Here is a 27927-nt window from a genome sequence, read left to right as displayed (position 1 = left end):
GTCCGGTGTACACCGGACAGTCCGGTGAATTATAGCCGAGTCGCCCTGGGAATTCCCGAAGGTGGAGAGTTTGAGTCTGAGTCCCCTGGTGCACCGGACATGTCCGGTGCGCCAGACCAGGGGTGCCTTCGGTTGCCCCTTTTGCTCCTTTGTTGAATCCAAAACTTGGTCTTTTTATTGGCTGAGTGTGAACCTTTTACACCTGTATAATTTATACACTTGGGCAAACTAGTTAGTCCAATTATTTGTGTTGGGCAATTCAACCACCAAAATTATTTAGGAACTAGGTGTAAGCCTAATTCCCTTTCAAGTATCAGCAAAGGATTTGAGTGAATCTTATTTCGCACAAAACTGTCAATTCAAGGCATAGTCCATTGTTCAGTTGTGAATGAGTGAAACTCTTATTCTAGATGGATGTTCAACTTAACAGTCTCCATCGAAACACTGGTATATCAAAGGATTGTGATTCTGATACTTCATCATTACAAACCCTAGAGTTTGGTGGGGATTGTTGGATCTTTTATGGGCTTGGCCCATTTATTGAATAAACTCTATGGTGTGTAATGGTGGAGAATACCAATAGTACCATATTGGAAGTCCAAGGGTCTTTTGCCTTGACTTATATGGTGGGATTTATTCCACTTAACTTGAGAAGTCAAGAAATGGACAAGGGCGTGCCACACGCGCGCGCGCGCTGCCGCCGCCGCCGGCCGGGCCGGGCCGGGCGTGGCGTGGCGAGGCAGGCAGGCAGGCAGGCAGGCAGGCAGGCAAGCAGGCGAGCGGGCGTGGTGTGGTTGTGTTAATTTTTAGCACTCACTAACCGCGTACGTCAGCCGAGTGACCCTGTCTCTTCGTCAGCCAGCCGAGTGACCCTTCTCCTTCAGCTGCCGACTCATGGCGTGACTCGGCGAGAGCTGGCCGACTCATGGCATAACTCGGCTAGAGCTGGCCGACTCTTGGCGTGACTCGGCGACCTTTCTCCTTCAGCTTCCCTCTGCGAGAGGTTAAATAGAGGAGCACCCCTGTCACTCGGTACACAAGAGAAAACACTTTCAGAACACAGTCCAGCAGCCGAGTGAGGGTATTTCCATCTCGTGACTCTGCGCGCACAGAGAAGCGAGAGGGCAGGTGCCTCCGGAGCCCTTGCCGTTCGAGACCTTGCACGAGGGATCGGCAATTAGGTTTTTGGGGAGCGTCTACGCGACTGCCCAAAGTCTTCCTCCTGCTGACATGACAAGTGAAGTTGGACAAGGATCTAGATCCTCGGAGCGCATGGGAGGGTATGATCAATTCATCTCCTTACTGTTTTTCATTCTGCAAATTATATATGTTCATACCTGCTGTTTTATTTATAGCCGTAAATTTATTCAATCTGTTTTGTCGTATTATATCATAACATGTCTGATGCCTGATCATACTAGTAATATGATAAATCTGTTTGTCTTAATTTTACAGTCATGCTGTTTATGTTGCTATCTGTTTATTTTCAGTTGTTCCATAATAATACATGTTTCATGTTTATATGCTTATTATATTTATATGATTCATATGTTTCATGTTCTCTTGATCCATATTGTTATGGATATATTTGAGATAATGATTTCTATGATTAAACATATTTTATATGTCATCATCATAATGTTAATTTATGGAATTAAAATAATACGGAAAATGCCTATATTTCTAACAAAATATGGTATTAGAAAGTACATATTGTATTAATATTTACTATAAGTTTCAGCAGATTGAGATTGTATACTCTAGATAACGATGTTTACTGTCTTCAACATATCATGTACATGATCATATAAAATACTATACTATTCTACATAATAAATAATTATAAACAGTAGAGTTTGAAATAGAAAATCGGTGAAGACAGCCTTACGCTGACACTGTCACTTACACTGAACACCTCAGTGCACGTGCCGTCTCTGCAACGATTAGCTGCATCGGTCGCTAGCCGCCCCTGTCGGCGTACGTATCGGCAGCGAGCCAATGACACACGATCCATCGGCTTTATATACGCCACCCGCTGCTGCTCTCCGGTCCTCGGCTCATCAGTATTATTATTATTATTATTATTCGGCTCCTGCTCATCAGCTGCAGCAGTCGTGCTCCGGACCGGAGAAGTCGAAATGGAGGAGAGGCTGTTCGCCACGGAGAAGCACGGTGGCCGGGCGCTCTACAGGCTCCACGCCGTCACGGTGTTCCTGGGGATATGCCTGCTGCTCTGCTACAGGGCGACGCACGTCCCGGCTGCCGGCTCCGGCGGCAGGGCGGCGTGGCTGGGGATGCTCGCGGCGGAGCTCTGGTTCGGCTTCTACTGGGTCATCACGCAGTCCGTGCGCTGGTGCCCCATCCGCCGCCGCACCTTCCACGACAGGCTCGCCGCCAGGTCTGTGACTTGACCTTCTTCGTGTGCATGCACATATACAAACTATTTTGCTTGTTGCACGTCCAGTCATTTTTCAAAGGAAGGCTAATATGAGTTAATAATGAGGCTAACTGGTGGTCATAGTCCACTAACTCTCTCTATATATTAGCTTAATACATGTAAGTATCACACGGTCACACACCCCTATAAGTACATAGAAACTAGCAGTTCCAACAACATCTTATGTTACAAATGTTTATATAAAAAAATATAGGACACACTATAAAGTGACCTAAATACACCACACCTCATATTAATGTCATATTCATATTTTCTATATCATTATCAACATTTTTCTTTTCTAATAATGCAATTTACTTTCTTAAATACATGATATAGAGCTTAACGATTGGAGCTCAATTTATTTTCAGTGCCCTGAACACTTTAAATGATGTAGTATTTTAATTTTTGGGAAATTATTTTTGAGACACCTATTTGGAGATGATCTGCACATACACTCTCGTTTCTTGAGGGTTTAAACCCATGACTCTTATACTCCCTCCATTCCATATTAAAATTCGTTTTAGTTAATTAATCGGTTTATACAATATTTAGTATATATATGTTTAAATCTATCTTCAAATATTTGAATATGGACATAAAAATTAAGAGCTAAACTAACTACGAATGGATGAGTATATATTACTAAAAAATGAATTCCAAACGATGGTCGTTCACAAGGTGAGCCGTTTCTATACATGAGCTGGGTTCGGAATGTGGACTGTGGAAGCTAGAAGTTGCGACAGCCGATAGGCTGTGGGGGCAAACAAATCTAAGTATGAAACCGTGCGTGCTACAGACTGCAGACCACAGGCACGCAGGAGGAGCAGATAAGATAGACTCGTGCAGTGGCGATGCATCAGCTGATTGGGGGGTCCATTCAGGTCCTTCTGCAGCATATATAAGCGCCGCGTGCAGCCAAATTAAAACGATGGATATGGCACGGGTTCTTCTGACTGCACCATGCCTGTCTGTTTTGTTCTACTGACTACTGCCTAAGACGTCGAGGCCAAGGCCACTGTGTAGCTCGCGAGATTGTTTACTGCAGAAGGCAGTTGGGCCACGTGGGCTCTATCGCACGCCTTGGTGTGGGGGTTGTCGTTCAGCGCTACGGCTGTCGACGACGGTGCGTTTCAATGATGCCGTCGGCGACGGTGGTGCTGGTGGCCTGTGTGGCTGTGGTGTCACGGGTTTCTAACTCTAGCGCCAGTTGCACCAATGCTTTTAGGGCTCGTTTGGGACATAGGAGTTTCCCCCCCACTATTTCATGTGTTTTGCTACGAAAATAAACTGATTTCAGTGAAATTCGTGTATGATTCACCTAAAATTTCTGCATTCCAAATGATACATTATTAGATTTGGCTCCATGCGGCCCACACCATAGGATGTGACTTGAAGATGGTGTCCTTGGGCGCATGTTCTCTTGAACCATTTATTTTCGAGGAATTAAAATTTATTCAATAAAGTGATCTATTTGGGTTATTGGAATTTAACATTTTATCACTTTTTCAGATATAAGACTATTTTAAATTCATGCGGTGGAGGACGTGAAATGATATTATGTATTACTAGAATATGTTTCTACTCTGCAACTTACACGACGCACTTCGACTTATTTTCTCTGCCGTAAAATGTATTTTAAATAATAGTATACAAATATATTTTAAATAAAACTATATTAGCCTAAATTAGTATCGTTAGAATGGAATTCAATTCCAGTAAGGTGCGTCCCCCTTCGATCTCCGTTGGTCCATATGAAACTGAAGCTAATTAATAAAGTCAAGACACCATCCAACAGGTGGTGTGTGTGCGTCGTAATGCCTGCGAGGAGGTTGGCTGCTAAACCCAGCCAGAGCCTCCTATGATACTGTCCAGGCACAAAATATCCTTTGGTGATGCACAAGTCGGGCCGGGGTCACGAACATGGCACAGAGCCTGGACTCAGGGTTTCGGCATAAACTATACCATCTTTGCTGCTCCATTGTCGGCCTCAAGCTCGGACATTGGCTGATACTGCTTTGATTGCCGTCGTACGTTAACATTATTGGTATCATGTCGGAGCAGGTTCGGAGAGCGGCTCCCCTGCGTGGACATCTTCGTGTGCACAGCGGACCCGCGGTCGGAGCCGCCGAGCCTTGTCGTGGCCACGGTCCTGTCGGTGATGGCGTACAACTACCCGCCCGCGAAGCTCAACGTCTACCTCTCCGACGACGGCGGCTCCATCCTCACCTTCTACGCTCTGTGGGAGGCCTCCGCCTTCGCCAAGCACTGGCTCCCGTTCTGCAGGAGGTACGGCGTCGAGCCACGGTCGCCGGCCGCTTACTTCGCCCAGTCTGATGAGAAGCCTCGTCATGATCCGCCGCACGCCTTGCAGGAGTGGACGTCCGTCAAAGTACGTGCACGCGTGTGTTTTTACTGTGTATAGACGGACGGATGCATGTCTTGCTAGCTAGCTTGTAGGCAGCGTGTGGCAACGAACTGATATTTCTTCTGGTCCGCGCAGAACCTATACGATGAAATGACGGAGCGGATTGACTCCGCTGCTCGGACGGGCAATGTTCCTGAAGAAACTAGAGCGAAACACAAAGGGTTTTCTGAGTGGGATACGGGTATTACCTCAAAAGACCACCACCCGATCGTTCAGGTATATATATCATTATTCCCGTCCCTCTATATTTCTCCAGACTTTTTTGTATTATAAAAATATAGATGATGTTTTCTTTTGCTAGATTCTGATAGATGGGAAAGACAAGGCTGTAGCTGACAACGAAGGCAATGTGCTGCCGACGCTGGTGTACGTGGCACGAGAGAAGAGGCCTCAGTACCACCACAACTTCAAAGCCGGGGCGATGAACGCTCTGGTATGATTCATTCATTCGCACCAGCTGGTAGCTTAGCATGCAGGGACATTGTTTGCTTAACATATTTATAATATCTGTGCGAGATCGCCGCCAATTTGAACTGCAGATCCGAGTATCGTCCGTGATAAGCAACAGCCCTATCATCCTGAACGTGGACTGCGACATGTATTCCAACAACAGCGACACGATCAGAGACGCGCTGTGCTTCTTCCTCGACGAAGAAACGGGCCACAGGATCGCGTTCGTGCAGTACCCTCAGAACTACAACAACCTCACCAAGAACAACATATACGGCAACTCCCTCAATGTCATCAACCAGGTTAGTACTGTCAAGTACTGAAATTATATATGCATGCCTCTTGACAGCGACACTGACAATGTTGGGCGGCGCTGAATCATCACAAGGTGGAGCTGAGCGGCCTGGACGCTTGGGGCGGCCCGCTGTACATCGGCACGGGATGCTTCCATAGGAGGGAGACCCTGTGCGGCAGGAGGTTCACCGAGGACTACAAGGAAGACTGGGACAGAGGAACCAAGGAGCAGCAGCAGCACCGCCACCGCGTCGACGGCGAGACCGAAGCGAAGGCCAAGTCGCTAGCGACCTGCGCCTACGAGCACGACGACGACACGCGGTGGGGAGACGAGGTGGGGCTCAAGTACGGCTGCTCGGTGGAGGACGTCATCACGGGGCTGGCGATACACTGCAGAGGGTGGGAGTCGGTGTACAGCAACCCCGCGAGAGCGGCGTTCGTCGGCGTCGCGCCGACCACGCTCGCCCAGACCATACTGCAGCACAAGCGGTGGAGCGAGGGCAACTTCGGCATCTTCGTTTCCAGGTACTGCCCCTTCGTCTTTGGACGACGGGGCAAAACCAGGTTGCCGCACCAGATGGGCTACTCCATCTACGGGCTATGGGCGCCCAACTCGCTGCCTACGCTGTACTACGCTGTCGTCCCTTCGCTGTGCCTGCTCAAGGGCACCCCTCTGTTCCCTGAGGTATGCATGTCGTACGTGTGATTCAATGGCATTGAAGCATATATATGTGCTCTCTCTTGAGTCTTGACTGTGTGTGTGTGTTTGTTTCATCAGCTCACGAGTCCGTGGATCGCGCCTTTCGTCTACGTCGCGGTCGCCAAGAACGTCTACAGCGCGTGGGAGGCGCTGTGGTGCGGAGACACGCTGAGAGGGTGGTGGAACGGGCAGAGGATGTGGCTGGTCCGGAGAACGACCTCGTACCTCTACGGCTTCGTCGACACCGTCAGGGACTCGCTGGGGCTGTCCAAGATGGGCTTCGTGGTGTCGTCCAAGGTGAGCGACGAGGACGAGGCCAAGAGGTACGAGCAGGAGATGATGGAGTTCGGGACGGCGTCGCCGGAGTACGTGATCGTCGCGGCCGTCGCGCTGCTCAACCTCGTGTGCCTGGCAGGGATGGCGGCGGCACTGGATGTGTTCTTCGTCCAGGTCGCTCTCTGCGGGGTGCTGGTGCTCCTCAACGTCCCGGTCTATGAAGCCATGTTCGTCAGGAAGGACAGGGGGAGGATGCCGTTCCCGATCACGCTAGCCTCCGTTGGCTTTGTGACGCTGGCCCTCATTGTGCCATTCTTTTGACTTTGAGGTGCTAATAATACGTGTACGGGCACACGCACGTTCGCATGTATGACGATTATGGGCAACAGGCGTGTAATACCACTAATACCTATTAAACACTCCAGTCTCCAAGTGATCCATTGCTACACGTGTGTTCCTCCTGTTCTCTATATGCATGAGCTGCTGATGGTGATACGATACTGTCAGATACTGCAATAAGACGCCAAACAAGATAAGCATCGGCAATCGAGTGGATCCTCACAACCACAGTGGACGCTATGCAGGTCTTTGGAGGCAGTTGCTATGCACACTTTGATTGGCGCTTCACAAATAGACTTTCGTTATGATGGCGTCTTTTAGTCCCTTTAGTCGTTGGTTGGTGAATTGCAATAGGCGTTCTAATTTCCTGTTGGGTGTGTCTGTTTGTAGATGGTAGTGTCATAGTTTTATACTCGGTCCTAACTTCCTTTGAAGGGAAGGCCGTAATTGTTTCTTTTATCTAAAAAAAAGGCATCGGAGATATAAGATCGAAAGACGTAAGGGTGGGCAATCGGAGGGGGATGAACGAATGTTTACGGAAGCTCAAAAATATTTATAACGCCACCTCCCAATTGCAAAGCCAAATTAATTCACGTTTCTAGCTAGAAACCGGACAGAACTCTGCTTCTTTGGTGAAAATGAGGGGACTGTCTATACACACGTGTGTTTTTAGCTGAAAAAACACACAGATTTTTTCAATGAAAATCTGTGTGTTTTGCAAACACAAAACACACACATCTCATATCCACTAGATCAAGATCTAATGGCCATAATAAACACACAGATTTTTCTCTCTAAAAATAGATAAAAAACCTAATATACAAAAAAAACAATACAAGTTGTTTCTGTTAATATTTAACATGTTGTCTTGTACTTTTTTGTTGTTCAACAAAAATAGATGTAGAACAACAAAAATGACCTCTAACACAGAAAACACTGTTATGTGCTCAGATAACAGTAGTTGCCTGCATGAGGCCAAACACTTCTGAAAAATTTGCTACTCAGACACAAATCTAGAAAAAAATGATGAAGCAAAAACTCACAAAACAGATCATACATCACACGAAAATAGCGTACATTGCAAGGGAAGTGGATACTTGCCACTTCAACTTTTTCAGCTTCATGATCCCTAGGCTTTTCTCCACCTAGCAAAGACAAAAAAATATATAACATTGAAAAAAACTAAAACAAATCATAAAGTCAAAAAACATGATAGACATTACAATGATGCGAACGAAAATCAAAGGAGTAGGGGAAGTGATGCATAGTACTTCATCATCTCTTCAGCTTGCTCCCTTTCCTCGTCACTTGATTCCTTAAGAACCTAGAAAAACAAACTAAAACATAATCATACACAATACTTTACATTACAACATATTACATCAAACAAACATCAAATTAAAACATAATCATACATGGAACAAAACTATAACAAATCATAAAGTCAAAAATCACGATACAAAAAAAAAACAAAGTAAACAACACCAAAACATCAAGAGCAAAACAAAACAAAAAACATGGAAACATCTAACAAAAAATTACATCACAATAACATGGTAGCCACATTCCTCGTCACTTGATTCCTTAAGAACCTAGAAAAACAAACTAAAACATAATCATACACAATACTTTACATTACAACATATTACATCAAACAAACATCAAATTAAAACATAATCATACATGCATGGAACAAAAAACATAGTACCATACAATACTTTACATTACAACATATTACATCAAATAAACATCATACAAAAAACATGAAAGAAAGCAACACCCAAACATCAAGAGCAAAACATAACATAATAACTAAGCATACATGGAACAAAACTATAACAAATCATAAAGTCAAAAATCTCGATACAAAAAACATGAAAGTAAGCAACACCAAAACATCAAGAGCAAAACAAAACAAAAAACATGGAAACATCTAACAAAAAAGTACATTACAACATATTACATCAAAAAACATAGTACCATACAATACTTTACATAATCATACATCTAACAATAAAGTACATCACACTAACATGGTAGCCGCATAATAGAAAACAAAAAACTACAAAGAAACATCTTACAACACAAAAAACAACATGATAATAACATCTTACAACACAAAAAAAAAATTGACAAAACAAAAAACACAAAAAACACTGTTATGTGCTCAGATAACAGTAGTTGCCTGCATGAGGCCAAACACTTCTGAAAAATTTGCTACTCAGACACAAATCTAGAAAAAAAATGATGAAGCAAAAACTCACAAAACAGATCATACATCACACGAAAATAGCGTACATTGCAAGGGAAGTGGATACTTGCCACTTCAACTTTTTCAGCTTCATGATCCCTAGGCTTTTCTCCACCTAGCAAAGACAAAAAAATATAACATTGAAAAAAACTAAAACAAATCATAAAGTCAAAAAACATGATAGACATTACAATGATGCGAACGAAAATCAAAGGAGCAGGGGAAGTGATGCCTAGTACTTCATCATCTCTTTAGCTTGCTCCCTTTCCTCGTCACTTGATTCCTTAAGAACCTAGAAAAACAAACTAAAACATAATCATACACAATACTTTACATTACAACATATTACGTCAAACAAACATCAAATTAAAACATAATCATACATGGAACAAAACTATAACAAATCATAAAGTCAAAAATCATTAGCAAAACAAAACAAAAAACATGGAAACATCTAACAAAAAATTACATCACAATAACATGGTAGCCGCATTCCTCGTCACTTGATTCCTTAAGAATCTAGAAAAACAAACTAAAACATAATCATACATGGAACAAAAAGCATAGTACCATACAATACTTTACATTAAAACATATTACATCAAAAAAACATCATACAAAAGTTCATGCAAATACAATAGCACAAAACAAAGGAAGACCAAAGGTGGTGGAGTTACATGTAGATGTCTGGCATAGACTGGAATATAACAACTTCAGGAAAATAATGCATCAGCCTGCTTGTTGTGGAGCATAGAGGAGCACATAACCACTATGTGTAGTTCACCAGAGAGGAGAGATGGGTGTTCCCACGGGCTAAGACACACCAATCAAGAGTTTCTTTCGAAAAAGATTCGCTTGCATTGAAGGAGATATGCCCGGCAGATCACTTTTTCCATGTCTCGGATGAACGCTTCAAGCTCCCAAATTCACTGCTGCTACAATCTAGTCAACAATTTGAGTCAGAAAGCACATAATAAGCAAAAGGAACTAAAAAGGCACTAAAAAAACTTGACAACATTTACAGCTACACGTTGATTTTGGATGGTTTACCAAAACGACTCTCATAAAAAACGGTCTGAAAAGCTGAACGTTTTACAGTTCACAATAGCTTCTGAGTGTAAGAAATTGGAAAGAAAACTGAAACAAACTCCACCATAATATCCATCTAAATCAGGGGTTGTATAAGTTTGGAGTTCTTTCTCTATGAGGCCATCTCTAGTAAGAGTGTGCATATAAACGTACATAATACTGTTTTACATTGTAAATATACTATTTATATAGTAGAGTTTAAAACTAGCAGTGAAATATGAAGTGGGATAGACATGCTGCTACTGGAGACCGCCTGAAGCCAAACAACCTTTCTACACTACTTTGCGTTGATGACAATGACGCTGGCAATTCAAGGACGAAAGCAAGCGACTGCAGGTTGCCGCTGTCCGCGATCTGGGAAACAAACCAGTGACTGATTTGAATTCTTTGGCTCGCTGCAATCCAGAGTCTAGACTCCAGAGCTCCTGATCTGAAATCTCAACCACCAGCGACCCTAGCACATCTCGGCCGACACAGTAACAGTAAGGGTTGAGCAGACTGAACTCCATTTTTCCATCATAAAGCTCCTTTTCTTGAACCTGAAGCGTCAAGACTCAGGACTATAGGTCGACTGGGAGAATAGCAAAAGACAGAGAGTACAACAATTAAGAGAGAAATAAAAAAAGAACAAACAAGAACAAAGAAAAGCATATCAAATTGTTGCAAAATGAATTAACCTTAGGCTCTTAGCATGCCCAAATATAGCAGAATAAAAAAATGTAGACCCAGTGCCGGAGGCTCCCAACTCATATAAGTATGGGAAAGGAATAAACTGAAGCAATTCTTCAACCGCAAAATGCTTTCACACTGTACTAGGTCTGCCCTACAAAAAAAGGGAACTCCTATGCTGTTACTGAAATTCGCCTAGAGGGGGGGTGAATAGGGCGAAACTGAAATTTACAAAGTTAATCACAACTACAAGCCGGGTTAGCGTTAGAAATATAAACGAGTCCACGAGAGAGGGTGCAAAACAAATCGCAAGCGAAATAAAGAGTGTGACACTCGGATTTGTTTTACCGAGGTTCGGTTCTCGCAAACCTACTCCCCGTTGAGGAGGCCACAAAGGCCGGGTCTTTTTCAACCCCTTTCCTCTCTCAAACGGTCCCTCAGACCGAGTGAGCTTTCTCTTCTCAAATCAACCGGGAACAAAACTTTCCCGCAAGGACCACCACACAATTGGTGTCTCTTGCCTCGGTTACAAGTGAGTATTGATCTCAAGAAAGAATGAGAAAGAAGAAAGCAATCCAAGCGCAAGAGCTCAAAAGAACACAACAAATCTCTCTCACTTAACACTAAAGCTTTTGTGGGATTGGGAGAGGATTTTATCACTTGGGTGTGTCTTGTATTGAATGCCTAGCTCTTGTAAGTGGTTGTAAGTTGGAAAACTTGGATGACTTGAATGTGGGGTGGTTGGGGGTATTTATAACCCCAACCACCAAACTAGCCGTTTGGTGGAGGCTGTCTGTCGCATGGTGCACCGGACAGTCCGGCGCACACCGGACAGTGTCCGGTGCGCCAGCCACGTCACCAGGCCGTTGGGTTCCGACCGTTGGAGCTCTGACTGCTGGGCCCGCCTGGATGTCCGGTGGCACACCAGACATGTACTGTAGAGTGTCCGGTGCGCCACTTCGCGCGTGCCTGACTTCTGCGCGCTCTGGCGCGCATTAATTGCTTCTGCAGGTGACCGTTGGCGCGAAGTAGCCATTGCTCCGCTGGCTAACCGGACAGTCCGATGTACACCGGACATGTCCGGTGAATTATAGCGGAGCGGAAATCCGAAGCTGGCGAGTTCAGAGCCGCTCTCCTCTGGAGCACCGGACACTGTCCGGTGTGCACCGAACAGTCCGGTGAATATAGCGAGGCGCCTCTGAAAATTCCCGAAGGTGCGAAGTTTGGCTTGGAGTCCCCTGGTGCACCGGACACTGTCCGGTGGCACACCGGACAGTCCGGTGCGCCAGACCAGGGCTGCCTTCGGTTATCCCTTGCTCTTTTTGTTGAACCCATTTCTTGGTCTTTTTATTGGCTAAGTGTGAACCTTTGGCACCTGTATAACTTATAGACTAGAGCAAACTAGTTAGTCCAATTATTTGTGTTGGGCAATTCAACCACCAAAATCAATTAGGAAATAGGTGTGAGCCTAATTCCCTTTCAATCTCCCCCTTTTTGGTGATTGATGCCAACACAAACCAAAGCAAATATAGAAGTGCATAATTGAACTAGTTTGCATAATGTAAGTGCAAAGGTTGCTTGGAATTGAGCCAATATAAATACTTGTAAGATATGCATGGATTGTTTCTTTATATTTAACATTTTGGACCACGCTTGCACCACATGTTTTGTTTTTGCAAATTCTTTTGTAAATCTTTTTCAAAGTTCTTTTGCAAACAGTCAAGGTAAATGAATAAGATTTTGCGAAGCATTTTCAAGATTTGAAATTTTCTCCCCCTGTTTCAAATGCTTTTCCTTTGATTTAAACAAAACTCCCCCTTAATGAAATTCTCCTCTTAGTGTTCAAGAGGGTTTTAAGATATCGATTTTGAAAATACTACTTTCTCCCTTTTGAACACAATAAGATACCAATTTGAAAATCATTAGTTTTAAAATTAGGGTGGTGGTGCGGTCCTTTTGCTTTGGGCTAATACTCTCTCCCCCTTCGGCATGAATCGCCAAAAATGGAGTCATTAGAGCCCTTTTTGTTTCTCTCTTCCCCTTTGGTAAAAGACATAAGGGAAAATTATACCAAAGTTGGAGAGTTGCTCGGAGCGATGGCGAAGGATGAGTTACGGAGTGGAAGCCTTTGTCTTCACCGAAGACTCCAATTTCCTTTCAATATACCTATGACTTGGTTTGAAATGGACTTAAAAACACATTAGTCATAGCATATGAAAAGAGACATGATCAAAGGTATATGAATGAGCTATGTATGCAAATCAACAAAAGAAGTTCCTAGAATCAAGAATATTTAGCTCATGCGTAAGTTTGTTAAAAGTTTGTTCATCAAGTGGCTTGGTAAAGATATCGGCTAATTGATCTTTAGTATTAATGTATGAAATCTCGATATCTCCCTTTTGTTGCTGATCCCTTAAAAATTGATACCGAATGGCTATGTGTTTAGTGCGGCTATGCTCGACGGGATTATCCGCCATGCGGATTGCACTCTCATTATCACATAGAAGAGGAACTTTGGTTAATTTGTAACCATAGTCCCTAAGGGTTTGCCTCATCCAAAGTAGTTGCGCGCAACAATGTCCTGCGACAATGTACTCGGCTTCGGCGGTAGAAAGAGCTACGGAATTTTGCTTCTTTGAAGCCCAAGACACCAAGGATCTTCCCAAGAACTGGCAAGTCCCCGATGTGCTCTTTCTATTAATTTTACACCCTGCCCAATCGGCATCCGAATAACCAATTAAATCAAAAGTGGACCCCCTAGGATACCAAAGCCCAAACTTAGGAGTATAAACTAAATATCTCAAGATTCGTTTTACGGCCGTAAGGTGAGCTTCCTTAGGGTCGGCTTAGAATCTTGCACACATGCATACGGAAAGCATAATATCCGGTCGAGATGCACATAAATATAGTAAAGAACCTATCATCGACCGGTATACCTTTTGATCCACGGACTTACCTTCCGTGTCGAGGTCGAGATGCCCATTGATTCCCATGGGTGTCTTGATGGGTTTGGTATCCTTCATCCCAAACTTGCTTAGAATATCTTGAGTATACTTCGTTTGGCTTAGGAAGGTGCCCTCTTGGAGTTGCTTCACTTGAAATCCTAAGAAATACTTCAACTCCCCCATCATAGACATCTCGAATTTTTGTGTCATGATCCTACTAAATTCTTCACATGTAGACTCGTTAGTAGACCCAAATATAATATCATCAACATAAATTTGGCATACAAACAAGTCATTTTCAAGAGTTTTATTGAAGAGTGTAGGATCGGCTTTTCCAACTTTGAAGCCATTAGTGATAAGAAAATCTCTAAGGCATTCATACCATGCTCTTGGGGCTTGCTTGAGCCCATAAAGCGCCTTAGAGAGTTTATAAACATGGTTAGGGTACTCACTATCTTCAAAGCCGGGAGGTTGCTCAACATAGACCTCTTCCTTGATTGGTCCATTGAGGAAAGCACTCTTCACGTCCATTTGATAAAGCTTGAAGCCATGGTAAGTAGCATAGGCCAATAATATACGAATTGATTCAAGCCCAGCTACGGGTGCATAGGTTTCACCGAAATCCAGACCTTCGACTTGGGAGTATCCCTTGGCCACAAGTCGGGCTTTGTTCCTTGTCACCACACCATGCTCGTCTTGCTTGTTGCGGAAAACCCACTTGGTTCCTACAACATTTTGATTAGGACGTGGAACCAAATGCCATACCTCATTCCTAGTGAAGTTGTTGAGTTCCTCTTGCATCGCCACCACCCAATCCGAATCTTGAAGTGCTTTCTCTACCCTGTGTGGCTCAATAGAGGAAACAAAAGAGTAATGCTCACAAAAATGTGCAACTCGAGATCTAGTGGTTACCCCCTTGTGAATGTCGCCGAGGATGGTGTCGACGGTGTGATCTCGTTGGATTGCTTGGTGGACCCTTGGGTGTGGCGGCCTTTGTTCTTCATCCTCTTTGTCTTGATCATTTGCATCTCCCCCTTGATCATTGCCATCATCTTGAGGTGGCTCATCTTCTTGAACTTGCCGTTCATCAACTTGAGCCTCATCCTCATTTTGAGTTGGTGGAGATGCTTGCGTGGAGGAGGATGGTTGATCTTGTGCATTTGGAGGCTCTTCGAATTCCTTAGGACACACATCCCCAATGGACATGTTCCTTAGTGCGATGCACGGAGCCTCTTCATCACCTATCTCATCAAGATCAACTTGCTCTACTTGAGAGCCGTTAGTCTCATCAAACACAACGTCACAAGAAACTTCAACTTGTCCCGAGGACTTGTTAAAGACTCTATATGCCCTTGTGTTTGAATCATATCCTAGTAAAAAGCCTTCTACAGTCTTAGGAGCAAATTTAGATTTTCTACCTCTTTTAACAAGAATAAAGCATTTGCTACCAAAGACTCTAAAATATGAAATGTTGGGCTTTTTACCGGTTAGGAGTTCATAAGATGTCTTCTTGAGGATTCGGTGTAAGATATAACCGGTTGATGGCGTAGCGGGCGGTGTTGACCGCCTCGGCCCAAAACCGATCCGAAGTCTTGTACTCATCAAGCATGGTTCTTGCCATGTCTAATAGAGTTCTATTCTTCCTCTCCACTACACCATTTTGTTGTGGCGTGTAGGGAGAAGAGAACTCATGCTTGATGCCCTCCTCCTCAAGGAAGCCTTCAATTTGAGAGTTCTTGAACTCCGTCCCGTTGTCACTTCTTATTTTCTTGATCCTTAAGCCGAACTCGTTTTGAGCCCGTCTCAAGAATCCCTTTAAGGTTTCTTGGGTGTGAGATTTTTCCTGCAAAAAGAACACCCAAGTGAAGCGAGAATAATCATCCACAATAACTAGACAGTACTTACTCCCGCCGATGCTTATATAAGCTATCGGGCCGAATAGATCCATGTGTAGGAGCTCCAGTGGCCTGTCAGTCGTCATGATGTTCTTGTGTGTATGATGGGCACCAACTTGCTTCCCTACTTGGCATGCGCTACAAATCCTGTCTTTCTCAAAATGAACATTTGTTAATCCTAAAATGTGCTCTCCCTTTAGAAGTTTATGAAGATTCTTCATCCCAACATGTGCTAGTCGGCGATGCCAGAGCCAGCCCATGTTAGTCTTAGCAATTAAGCAAGTGTCGAGTTCAGCTTTATCAAAGTCTACCAAGTATAGCTGACCCTCTAACACTCCCTTAAATGCTACTGAATCATCACTTCTTCTAAAGACAGTGACACCTACATCAGTGAATAGACAGTTGTAGCCCATTTGACATAATTGAGATACGGAAAGCAAGTTGTAATCTAATGAATCAACAAGAAAAATATTGGAAATGGAATGGTCAGGAGATATAGCAATTTTACCCAATCCTTTGACCAAACCTTGATTTCCATCCCCGAATGTGATAGCTCTTTGGGGATCTTGGTTTTTCTCATAGGAGGAGAACATTTTCTTCTCCCCTGTCATGTGGTTTGTGCACCCGCTGTCGATGATCCAACTTGAGCCCCCGGATGCATAAACCTACAAAACAATTTTAGTTCTTGACTTTAGGTACCCAAATGGTTTTGGGTCCTTTGGCATTAGACACAAGAACTTTGGGTACCCAAACACAAGTCCTTGACCCCTTGTGCTTGCCCCCAACATATTTGGCAACTACCTTGCCGGATTTGTTAGTTAACACATATGATGCATCAAAGGTTTTAAATGAAATGTCATGATCATTTGATGCACTAGGAGTTTTCTTCTTAGGCAACTTAGCACGGGTTGGTTGCCTAGAACTAGATGTCTCACCCTTATACATAAAAGCATGGTTAGGGCCAGAGTGAGACTTCCTAGTATGAATTCTCCTAATTTTGCTCTCAGGATAACCGACAGGGTACAAAATGTAACCCTCGTTATCCTGAGGCATGAGAGCCTTGCCTTTAACAAAGTTGGACAATTTCTTAGGAGGGGCATTAAGTTTGACATTGCCTCCCTGTTGGAAACCAATGCCATTCTTAATGCCAGGGCGTCTCCCACTATAAAGCATACTACGAGCAAATTTAAAATTTTCATTTCAAGTTCATGCTCGGCAATTTTAGCATCTAATTTTGCTATATGATCATTTTGTTGCTTAATTAATACCATATGATCATGAATAGCATTAATATCAACATCTCTACTGTCACACCCGGTTCTGAAGGTAAACCGAATGCGAACCATGTACGTGCCAGGATCAGTAATTCACGTACACAGCGATTACATAAATGACTCATCATAGCACAATGATTCGAATTTACAATGAAGAGTAAGTAATAGTATTACAGACTAGAGCCATTTACATAATATAAATCAAAGCACACAGAATCGGAACGTAGCCAACGTAAACAACCCACCACATGCAGCTGACTGGGGGAGGTTGCTAGCCTAATCCTCGAACTCATCGAAGTCCTAGAACTCCTGGAGATCCGCCTCGACACCTTCGTTACCTGAGCATAGATTGCACCAAAGGCAACCTGGTGTTTTGTGAAAGCAAGGGTGAGTACACATCAACGTACTCAGCAAATGTCCCGTTTGGCTGTAGTGGACTAGCTTTATGTGGGATTAAGTCAAGCAGTTGCTTTTAGTTGGTCAGGTTATTATTACTAGTAGAAAGCCATGTTTTAGCGTTAACCCAAGTTATTAACCCAAAGTACCCTTTCCAAACGGAAAGAATACCACTTACCATTACCGTAGTCATAATCATAACCATCCTCCTCATCACCACCTGTAAACCATACATCTCTGATCAAGTATCTCTAATCAAAGAGGATCCCAAGGCCGCTCATAACCGTGAGCACGACTGATATATCAGTTTCTAACCCTCTGCAGAGGTCGCACACTTTACCCATGAGCCGTGATTCCCGTTTTGCCCGTGGAGAGCTAATCCCCATTGATCACTTCCTAGGTGGTCCGGCAGGGTATCACTACGTAGCTTTTACAAAGATTCCCTAGAGGTCATAGCCGTCCGTTAGGTTTCTCCAGTTTGATAAACACAGTACCTCTCCCCGTAGGAGGGTGACTAACAAAAGCAAAACGAAAGAACCTCGACACTCAGCCTCGGCAGAGCAAGCACTGTGCCTGGACCCCATTGACGGCACGACGGTGAAGCAACTACACCTCTAGTTCCTCTAATTAATTAGCTAAGGGCATCCCATTTCACCCTCATGGTTGCACTGTTATCCCGGGTGGTCTCTCAACGAACAGGTCCTTACGGAGAGGTACTCGGGAAACAACCCGAGTCCCCTTAAATGCCACAAGTATATCATCATATCCAGAATAAGACCATAGTATCATCATTGTATCTCATCATGTTCATTGATTAAAGTAAAGCGCTAGCATGTAGCTAACCATATTAACCCAAAAGGTAAATCAAGGACAAGGTGAATAGAAAGCTAGTAAATCCTTAGGTTTCAATTAAGTAATGTGGGACAATGCATTAAAAGTGAATGAGACATAATGGGTCAGAGGACACTTGCCTTCACCAAATAGATGCTCAGGGTCTTCAGCCTCGTAGAACTCGAAGAGTTCGATCACTTGGTCACCAAGGCTTGATCGTCGATTCCTCGAAGCTCGAAAATGGATTGCAGTCTATTCGCGACGCGCAACAAATACAAACAGGCACAAGCAGACATATACTTGCATAAGAACATTACACCACACAAGATAAAATATTATAAAAGCGAGCAATATAAAATAGAGAGCGCTTCTACGGTTACGCGAGGAAAAGAAATGCGATAGTTGAAGCTACGGTCGAGGGGTTAGCGTGTTTACACTAAGCAAGTATTAATTAGAATATTTAATTCGACGTAACTTTATTAATCGCTATTTATGAAATATAAATTAAAACTACTTAGTTTTGACTAACTCACTATTTTAATCGAGGATAATTAAATAAATAACTAATTAACTGACATGAGTGATTATAAGCGAATGACTTAATATCGCGCGCGGATAGCGCACACGACACGCGAAACAGCACGCGCGAACGAACAACGGCGCACAAACAGCGCATGATTAACGCACGAAATAACGCGCGCGACAATACGCAAATAGCGTGCGTAACACGCGAGGATCACTAACAAATGTCGTGTTTATACTAAATAAGTAATAATTCACAAAATATGGCATTAATCATGTTAATAGGTATTTTCAAAGCGCAAATTAAAACTATAAATTAGGCGTAACTAGATTTCCATTTTAATAATCATCAATTAAGCAAATAAACTAAATAATTAACGAAAGCCTATGTCACAACAAAATAAAGCTACTAACACGCGGGGTAGACGAACAGGTTCAGGGGGTAGACGGGCGTCATATACGGGTAGACGAACGTCGCCGGGACCCGACGACGCGCTGTGCGCACACAAATGCGGGTGCCTACTGCGAGATTGTGGGTCTGGGGTTTTCGTGTACGTGCGGGTTGGTGAACGTGTCGCGCGGCCACGAAACGACGCTACCTGCCGCACCGGGGCACGAGCAGCCACGCCGGGACACGCACGGGCGAGCTGCACCGGCCACACGTCGCGGGCATGCCGCGCTGGCCGTGCGCCACGCCGGGCCGCACACCACGACAGGCTGTGCGCACTGCTGGCCGCGACGGACACTGCTCGCTTCGAGTAGAGAGGCCACGGGAGGGGTCTCAACCGGGGTTTGGTTGGGCGCGTACAGGGGAAAACGCCGGAGAGAGAGAGAGGGGGAAAGGAGGCTCACCCGAAACCGACGACGGACGTCGAGGCGGGCACGAACGACGACAGCACTGGCGAACAGCAAGACGAGCACGAACGACGGGCGTCTCGAGGAAGCGAACGGCGCCGACGGCAAGCTCGACGGGGATGGCAGCGCTCCGGCAGGACGAGCTCGACGGGAACGAGGCGGCTCCGATTCGTCGGCTGCCGTGGAGTCGTGGCACGGGCGGAGTCTAGGCAAGGCGGGCAGCGCCGAAAGGCAGGACCGCGTCGGGGCTTCGATGGCAGTCTTGGCAGGCTCGCCGGGGCTGCACAGGCGAGCTACGCCGGGTCGCCGCGCTGGCTGGCCACGAGCCGCCGCGCTGGCCGCGGGCGAGTAGAGACGAGTGGCCCTGCGACGCCTGCTAAATCAAACCAACCAGAGAAGAATACGTGGGAGAGAAAATGTGGGAGAGAAATGAGCTAGTGGGGCCCAACGTTATAGGCACAAAGAAAAGGAAAAGGATGGGGAGAGAGTTGGTGCACGTGGGGTGGACTTGCCCCCGGACGGTTGTTTTTTTGGATTTCTTTTTTTCTTCTTTTATTTATTTATTTCGAAATTCCCTTTTCTTTTCTTTTTTTCACATAAGTTATTCGAAATATATGAATAAATATATGTCTTTCTAAATATGAAAAATTATAATAATTTGAAATAATAATATGTTCAAATAAAATATTCAATAGATATTTTTAGGTAAATTTCTATTATTAATTAAGTTGGGTTCACAAAAAGAGAATAAATTAAATAGTAACACTCTTTTAACTCAATCAACAACAAACAAAATTAATGCTCCAGCATGTGATGCAACAATAAAAAACCCTTTTAGAGTTTCATTAATACATCTAATACTTACATAAAAGCAAAATATTTCTTCACTGCTTTGAAAAGATAAAGAAAGGCAAAGGAAGAAGAGGGTAACACCTAAATTTGGTGGATATTAGAAAAGAAATTTTATACCCCCAAATTCAGGGTGTTACAAATCTAACCCCCTTAACAGAATCTCGCCCTCGAGATTCAAGAAGCTAGCAAGAGAAACAAGGTTGGTTCATCCGTTGTTCACGGCTTTCTTGAGTTGACTTTGACTTTGTAAGCTTAACTTGCGGACTGGATGCTTTGACCTTCAGGCGCTTGAGACCAATCGATACAATTCTTGAGGATCCCTTGGACCTGTGGGTTAGGACCCACACACGCTTTCGCTACACCACTCTGATCTTGTTGGTTGATGTAGATCACATTGTCTTCATTGGGGTTAGCAGCTAACCCCCTTAACAGGAGTGTTGATATGCACTTGGTGAAGATGTCGACGACTCTGATCTTGACTGATTAAGAGCATTTGTAGGATGCCAACTGGACAGGTGCAAGAGGGAAGGGTATAAATAGAAAAGGTAATCATAGATGGATTAAAGAGAGAAAAGGGAGAGCACCCAGCTACCTTACTCTATGGCAATCAGCTAGTAAACTGATGTCATTGTGGACCAAGGGCCACAACGCATCAGCACTCATCACAAAGAAGCAAATCAGTCATAACACAAAGATAAACAGTTCAAGCATACAACAACAAACATCTCGTTGCTATATGTTCCTTTTAATTAAATGGCGGTCTTTCTTGAAAAGGGAATAGGTACTCTCTAAGATTGTTGAAGGACAAGGAGAAGAATAAGACATGTAGTATATGGACACGAGCACAATAAGGGGTGGAGTTAAAACAAGGATTATAGTCTACAAGGGAGAAAATGCAATCAAGGGTAGGGTAGGTAAACACCATTCTCAAATCAAGATGGGAAAGATGATAATTCAAAAGGTAGGCATAAGATAAACATCATGGAAAAATCTAGATATTAGGAAGGTAAGGGTGATATCGAACAAAAGCTAAGACTTGCAACACAACAGAGGAAAAGGGAACGAACAAGAGCGGGATGGGTAAGGCATCACTCTTGAAATGAAATGGGATAGGCGGCTTTAAAATGCAGGTACATGATAAGCATCAAAGTAAAGATCGAGGGATGACAAGGGTTAAGGTGAAAATGGACAAACACACAACAAAGGATGTATTTTAGACAAAACTTGCAAGGCGTCAAAGAAGGGGGAGCAGTCAATGGTGAAATAGGTGAGACATTATCCTCGAACAAGGATGGAAAAGAGAAGGCTTCAAAAGGTAGGTTCAAGGTAAGCAGGAGGGCAAGGGCATAGGTATCACGAGGGTTTTAAAGGTAATAACGGACAAGGATGTAGGGGAGGAGGTAAATAGGCATAAGGCAAAGGATATAAGTACCATAAAGTATGGAGTTAAGATAGGACCTGTAAATGGAAAATGACAGGGTACGTCCAAGGGCCAGATAAGTAAACTGCCACTCTCCAATTGAGGTGGAAGAGAGGAGATTTTTAAAGAGCCAAAATAAAGATGAGTATCAAGGCAAGATCGATGGATGACAAGGAGATGGTGATAGCAACTAAAACACACAACAAAGGATGGAATTAAGACAAAACCTGTAAGGCAACAAGGAGCGAAAAGAAATCAAGGGAGAGATAGGTAACTCATAGCTCTCAAACTGGGTTGAAAGAAAGGGGAGACTTTTAAAGGATAAGTTCAAGGTGAGCATTTAGGTAGAAGACATCAATATCGCAAGGGTCATAGGCGTCAACAGATAAGGGCATGGGAGAAAAGATGAAGGCGTGAGAGAGCCAGTGGTATGAGTTCAATGAAGAATGGAGTTGTGTCCAAGATTACACGCGGTAAAAAAAGATATAGTTAAGGGTGAGGTAAGTAAAACACCGCTCTCAGATGGAGATTGGAGATTTTAGATAATAGACATAATGTAATCACAAGGTAGGATAGAGTGATGAGAATGGTAAAGGAAATAACAAATAAGAGCACAACAAAGGATAGAGTTAAAAACTCTCAGCTGACAAAGAAGAGGACACGACCAAGGGAAAAGTAGGCAAAGTATAGCGCTCAGATTGAGATGAAAAGATGAGGTTTTAAAGGGCCGATATAAGATAAACATTAGGTAAGATATAGAGGTGATAAGGGTAAAGGTGATAACGATGAAAAGCATAATCCATGGACAAAGTTAAGGCAAGACTCACAAAGTGATGAAGTTGAGAAAACTATCAAGGATAAGATAAGTGAGGTTCTGATAGAAGAGTTGAAGTAAAAATTCATTATCGAATGAAGTTACAAGGAATTAACGAAATCACCAAGGATGTGCAAAATAAAAATGACCGCTCATGGATTATTAGGAAACAAGGGTGGTCAAGGGCATGCTAACTGAAATGTCTTGAATAGTCATTGGGGTATGAAGGTAAGCATACATGAAAATATGAGAGTATGCAAGACTCCAAGGATACGAGCATACGAATACCAAGAGAATAGAAATTGCCAAAAGATAATGACTTAACAACGGAATGGGAAAGGACTCACAAGGCAGGAAGGTCATGGTCATATAAACCGAACTGTTTAAATAAACAACAGAGGTACAAGGGTAAGTACTTTGAATTAAGGGATAAGAATATTAAAAATGCAAGGATACGAGCATGTCAATACCAATGGAATAGATATTGCGAAATGATAGCAATTTAACGATGGAAGAGGAAAGAACCCCAAAAAACAAGAAGGTTATGGTCATGGGGCATCTACAAAGATGTCGCAAGCACAAGAGTGAGATCAAATCTAATAGATTGAGAGAAGTATAGACCATACTAGAATAAAATTCTTTTGGCAAGGGGCATATAGGAGCACACCAAATAATTAGTCGAGGTGACTCATATTTTGAAGCAGAATCAAGGATGGGGTGAAGTAATAGTCAATAAATCCTTCAAACGACCATTGCTACTCTAGGCTAGCGGTTCCTACAGTCAACCTGGCTTTGATACAACTTATGTCACACCTGGTTTTGAAGGTAAACCGAATGCGAACCATGTACGTGCTAGGATCAGTAATTCACGTACACAGTGATTACATAAATGACTCATCATAGCACAATGATTAGAATTTACAATGAAGAGTAAGTAATAGTATTACAGACTAGAGCCATTTACATAATATAAATCAAAGCACATAGAATCGGAACGTAGCCAACGTAAACAACCCACCACAGGTAGCTGACTGGGGGAGGTCGCTAGCCTAATCCTCGAACTCGTTGAAGTCCTGGAACTCCTGGAGATCCGCCTCGACACCTTCGTTACCTGAGCATAGATTGCACCAAAGGCAACCTGATGTTTTGTGAAAGCAAGGGTGAGTACACATCAACGTACTCAGCAAATGTCCCGTTTGGCTGTAGTGGACTAGCTTTATGTGGGGTTAAGTCAAGCAGTTGCTTTTAGTTGGTCAGGTTATTATTACTAGTAGAAAGCCATGTTTTAGCGTTAACCCAAGTTATTAACCCAAAGTACCCTTTCCAAACGGAAAGAATACCACTTACCATTACCGTAGTCATAATCATAACCATCCTCCTCATCACCACCTGTAAACCATACATCTCTGATCAAGTATCTCTAATCAAAGAGGATCCCAAGGCCACTCGTAACCGTGAGCACGGCTGATATATCAGTTTCTAACCCTCTGCAGAGGTTGCACACTTTACCCATGAGCCGTGATTCCCGTTTCGCCCGGGGAGAGCTAATCCCCATTGATCACTTCCTAGGTGGTCCGGCACGGTATCACTATGTAGCTTTTACAAAGATTCCCTAGAGGTCATAGCCGCCCGTTAGGTTTCTCCAGTTTGATAAACACAGTACCTCTCCCCGCAGGAGGGTGACTAACAAAAGCAAAACGAAAGAACCTCGACACTCAGCCTCGGCAGAGCAAGCACTGTGCCTGGACCCCATTGACGGCACGACGGCGAAGCAACTACACCTCTAGTTCCTCTAATTAATTAGCTAAGGGCATCCCATTTCACCCTCATGGTTGCACTGTTATCCCGGGTGGTCTCTCAACGAACAGGTCCTTACGGAGAGGTACTCGGGAAACAACCCGAGTCCCCTTAAATGCCACAAGTATATCATCATATCCAGAATAAGACCATAGTATCATCATTGTATCTCATCATGTTCATTGATTAACGTAAAGCGCTAGCATGTAGCTAACCATAGTAACCCAAAAGGTAAATCAAGGACAAGGTGAATAGAAAGCTAGTAAATCCTTAGGTTTCAATTAAGTAATGCGGGACATTGCATTAAAAGTGAATGGGACATAATGGGTCAGAGGACACTTGCCTTCACCAAATAGATGCTCAGGGTCACCAAGGCTTGATCATCGATTCCTCGAAGCTCGAAAATGGATTGCAGTCTATTCGCGACGCGCAACAAATACAAACAGGCACAAGAAGACATATACTTGCATAAGAACATTACACCACACAAGATAAAATATTATAAAAGCGAGCAATATAAAATAGAGAGTGCTTCTACGGTTACGCGAGGAAAAGAACTGCGATAGTTGAAGCTACGGTCGAGGGGTTAGCGTGTTTACACTAAGCAAGTATTAATTAGAATATTTAATTCGACGTAACTTTATTAATCGCTATTTATGAAATATAAATTAAAACTACTTAGTTTTGACTAACTCACTATTTTAATCGAGGATAATTAAATAAATAACTAATTAACTGACATGAGTGATTATAAGCGAATGACTTAATATCGCGCGCGGATAGCGCACACGACACGCGAAACAGCACGCGCGAACGAACAACGGCGCACAAACAGGACACGATTAACGCACGAAATAACGCGCACGACAATACGCAAACAGCGTGCGTAACACGCGAGGATCACTAACAAATGTCGTGTTTATACTAAATAAGTAATAATTCACTCAATATGGCATTAATCACGTTAATAGGTATTTTCAAAGCGCAAATTAAAACTATAAATTAGGCGTAACTAGATTTCCATTTTAATAATCATCAATTAAGCAAATAAACTAAATAATTAACGAAAGCCTATGTCACAACAAAATAAAGCTACTAACACGCGGGGTAGACGAACAGGTTCAGGGGTAGACGGGCGTCGTCTACGGGTAGACGAACGTCGTCGGGACCCGACGACGCGCTGTGCGCACACAAATGCGGGTGCCTGCTGCGAGATTGTGGGTCTGGGGTTTTCGTGTACGTGCGGGTTGGTGAACGTGTCGCGCGGCCACGAAACGACGCTACCTGCCACGCCGGGGCACGAGCAGCCACGCCGGGACACGCACGGGCGAGCTGCACCGGCCACACGTCGCGGGCATGCCGCGCTGGCCGTGCGCCACGCCGGGCCGCACGCCACGACAGGCTGTGCGCACTGCTGGCCGCGACGGACACTGCTCGCTTCGAGCAGAGAGGCCACGGGAGGGGTCTCAACAGGGGTTTGGTTGGGCGCGTACAGGGGAAAACGCCGGAGAGAGAGAGAGGGGGGGAAAGGAGGCTCACCCGAAACCGACGACGGACGTCGAGGCGGGCACGAACGACGACAGCACCGGCAAACAGCAAGACGAGCACGAACGACGGGCGTCTCGGGGAAGCGAACGGCGCCGACGGCAAGCTCGACGGGGATGGCAGCGCTCCGGCAGGACGAGCTCGACGGGAACGAGGCGGCTCCGATTCGTCGGCTGCCGTGGAGTCGTGGCACGGGCGGAGTCTAGGCAGGGCGGGCAGCGCCAAAAGGCAGGACCGCGTCGGGACTTCGATGGCAGTCTTGGCAGGCTCGCCGGGGCTGCACAGGCGAGCTACGCCGGGTCGCCGCGCTGGCCGCGGGCAAGCAGAGACGAGCGGCGGTTTTGGCCCTGCGACGCCTGCTAAATCAAACCAACCAGAGAAGAATACGTGGGAGAGAAAATGTGGGAGAGAAATGAGCTAGTGGGGCCCAACGTCATAGGCACAAAGAAAAGGAAAAGGATGGGGAGAGAGTTGGTGCACATGGGGTGGACTTGCCCCCGGACGGTTGTTTTTTTTGGATTTCTTTTTTTCTTCTTTTATTTATTTATTTCGAAATTCCCTTTTCTTTTCTTTTTTTCACATAAGTTATTCGAAATATATGAATAAATATATGTCTTTCTAAATATGAAAAATTATAATAATTTGAAATAATAATATGTTCAAATAAAATATTCAATAGATATTTTTAGGTAAATTTCTATTATTAATTAAGTTGGGCTTCACAAAAAGAGAATAAATTAAATAGTAACACTCTTTTAACTCAATCAACAACAAACAAAATTAATGCTCCAACATGTGATGCAACAATCAAAAAAACCCTTTTAGAGTTTCATTAATACATCTAATACTTACATAAAAGCAAAATATTCCTTCACTGCTTTGAAAAGATAAAGAAAGGCAAAGGAAGAAGAGGGTAACACCTGATTTGGTGGATATTAGAAAAGAAATTTTATACCCCCAAATTCAGGGTGTTACATCTACATCGAGTGCAAATAGAAGTATGTTCAACGGTAGATGTAGAGGTTTTGCAAGATTTTAATTCTACAACCTTAGCATGTAATATATCATTTCTACTTCTAAGGTCGGAAATAGTAGCATTGCAAACATCAAAATCTTTAGCCTTAGCAATCAATTTCTCATTTTCAATCCTAAGGCTAGCAAGAGAAATGTTCAATTCTTCTATTTTAGCAAGCAACTCAACATTATCATTTGGAATTGAAACATTACAAACATTTGAATCAACCTTAGCTAACAAATTAACATTTTCATTTCTAAGGTTGTCAATGGTCTCATGACAAGTGCTTAGCTCACTAGATAATTTTTCGCACTTTTCAACTTCTAGAGCATAAGCATTTTTAACCTTAACATGCTTCTTGTTTTCTTTAATAAGGAAGTCCTCTTGGGAATCCAAGAGATCATCCTTTTCATGGATAGCACTAATCAATTCATTTAACTTTTCCTTTTGTTGCATGTTTAGGTTGGCAAAAAGTGTACGCAAATTATCTTCCTCATCACTAGCATTATCATCGCTAGAAGACTCATATCTAGTGGAGGATTTGGATTTAACCTTCTTCTTTTTGCCGTCCTTTGCCATGAGGCACTTGTGGCCGACGTTGGGGAAGAGAAGTCCCTTGGTGACGGCGATGTTGGCGGCGTCCTCGTCGTCGGAGGAGTCGCTAGAGCTTTCGTCGGAGTCCCACTCGCGACAAACATGGGCATCGCCGCCCTTCTTCTTGTAGTACCTCTTCTTCTCCTTTCTTCTCCCCTTCTTGTCGTCACCCCTGTCACTGTCACTAGAAATAGGGCATTTTGCTATAAAGTGACCGGGCTTACCACACTTGTAGCAAA

At 43.8% G+C, this 27927-nt stretch overlaps 1 protein-coding gene across 1 annotated transcript; it reads left to right on the top strand.

Annotated features, from left to right (window-relative positions):
* Positions 1-2051: 2051 nt before the first annotated feature.
* On the top strand, positions 2052-7004 carry LOC100281504 (uncharacterized). The gene is made up of 7 exons (NM_001368021.1): positions 2052-2398; positions 4502-4829; positions 4941-5081; positions 5167-5298; positions 5405-5617; positions 5704-6294; positions 6388-7004. Exons 1-7 carry the CDS (start codon positions 2139-2141, stop codon positions 6904-6906), a joined length of 2184 nt encoding a protein of 727 aa, NP_001354950.1. The 5' UTR covers positions 2052-2138; the 3' UTR covers positions 6907-7004.
* The last annotated feature ends 20923 nt before the right edge of the window (positions 7005-27927 follow it).

This window comes from Zea mays, chromosome 7 (assembly GCF_902167145.1).
Source record: "Zea mays cultivar B73 chromosome 7, Zm-B73-REFERENCE-NAM-5.0, whole genome shotgun sequence".
NCBI lineage: Eukaryota > Viridiplantae > Streptophyta > Magnoliopsida > Poales > Poaceae > Zea > Zea mays.
Note: the sequence above shows the minus strand (reverse complement) of the source record. Positions and strands in the feature narration are given on the sequence as shown.

What these genes read in the sequence shown, in the direction of transcription:
- LOC100281504 (NM_001368021.1), top strand. Translation starts at nt 2,139, where the DNA reads ATGGAGGAGAGGCTGTTCGCCACGGAGAAGCACGGTGGCCGGGCGCTC. An exon ending in AGGAGTGGACGTCCGTCAAA is followed by an intron (nt 4,830 to 4,940) that starts GTACGTGCACGC and finishes TGGTCCGCGCAG; the next exon opens with AACCTATACGATGAAATGAC. An exon ending in GCACCCCTCTGTTCCCTGAG is followed by an intron (nt 6,295 to 6,387) that starts GTATGCATGTCG and finishes TTGTTTCATCAG; the next exon opens with CTCACGAGTCCGTGGATCGC.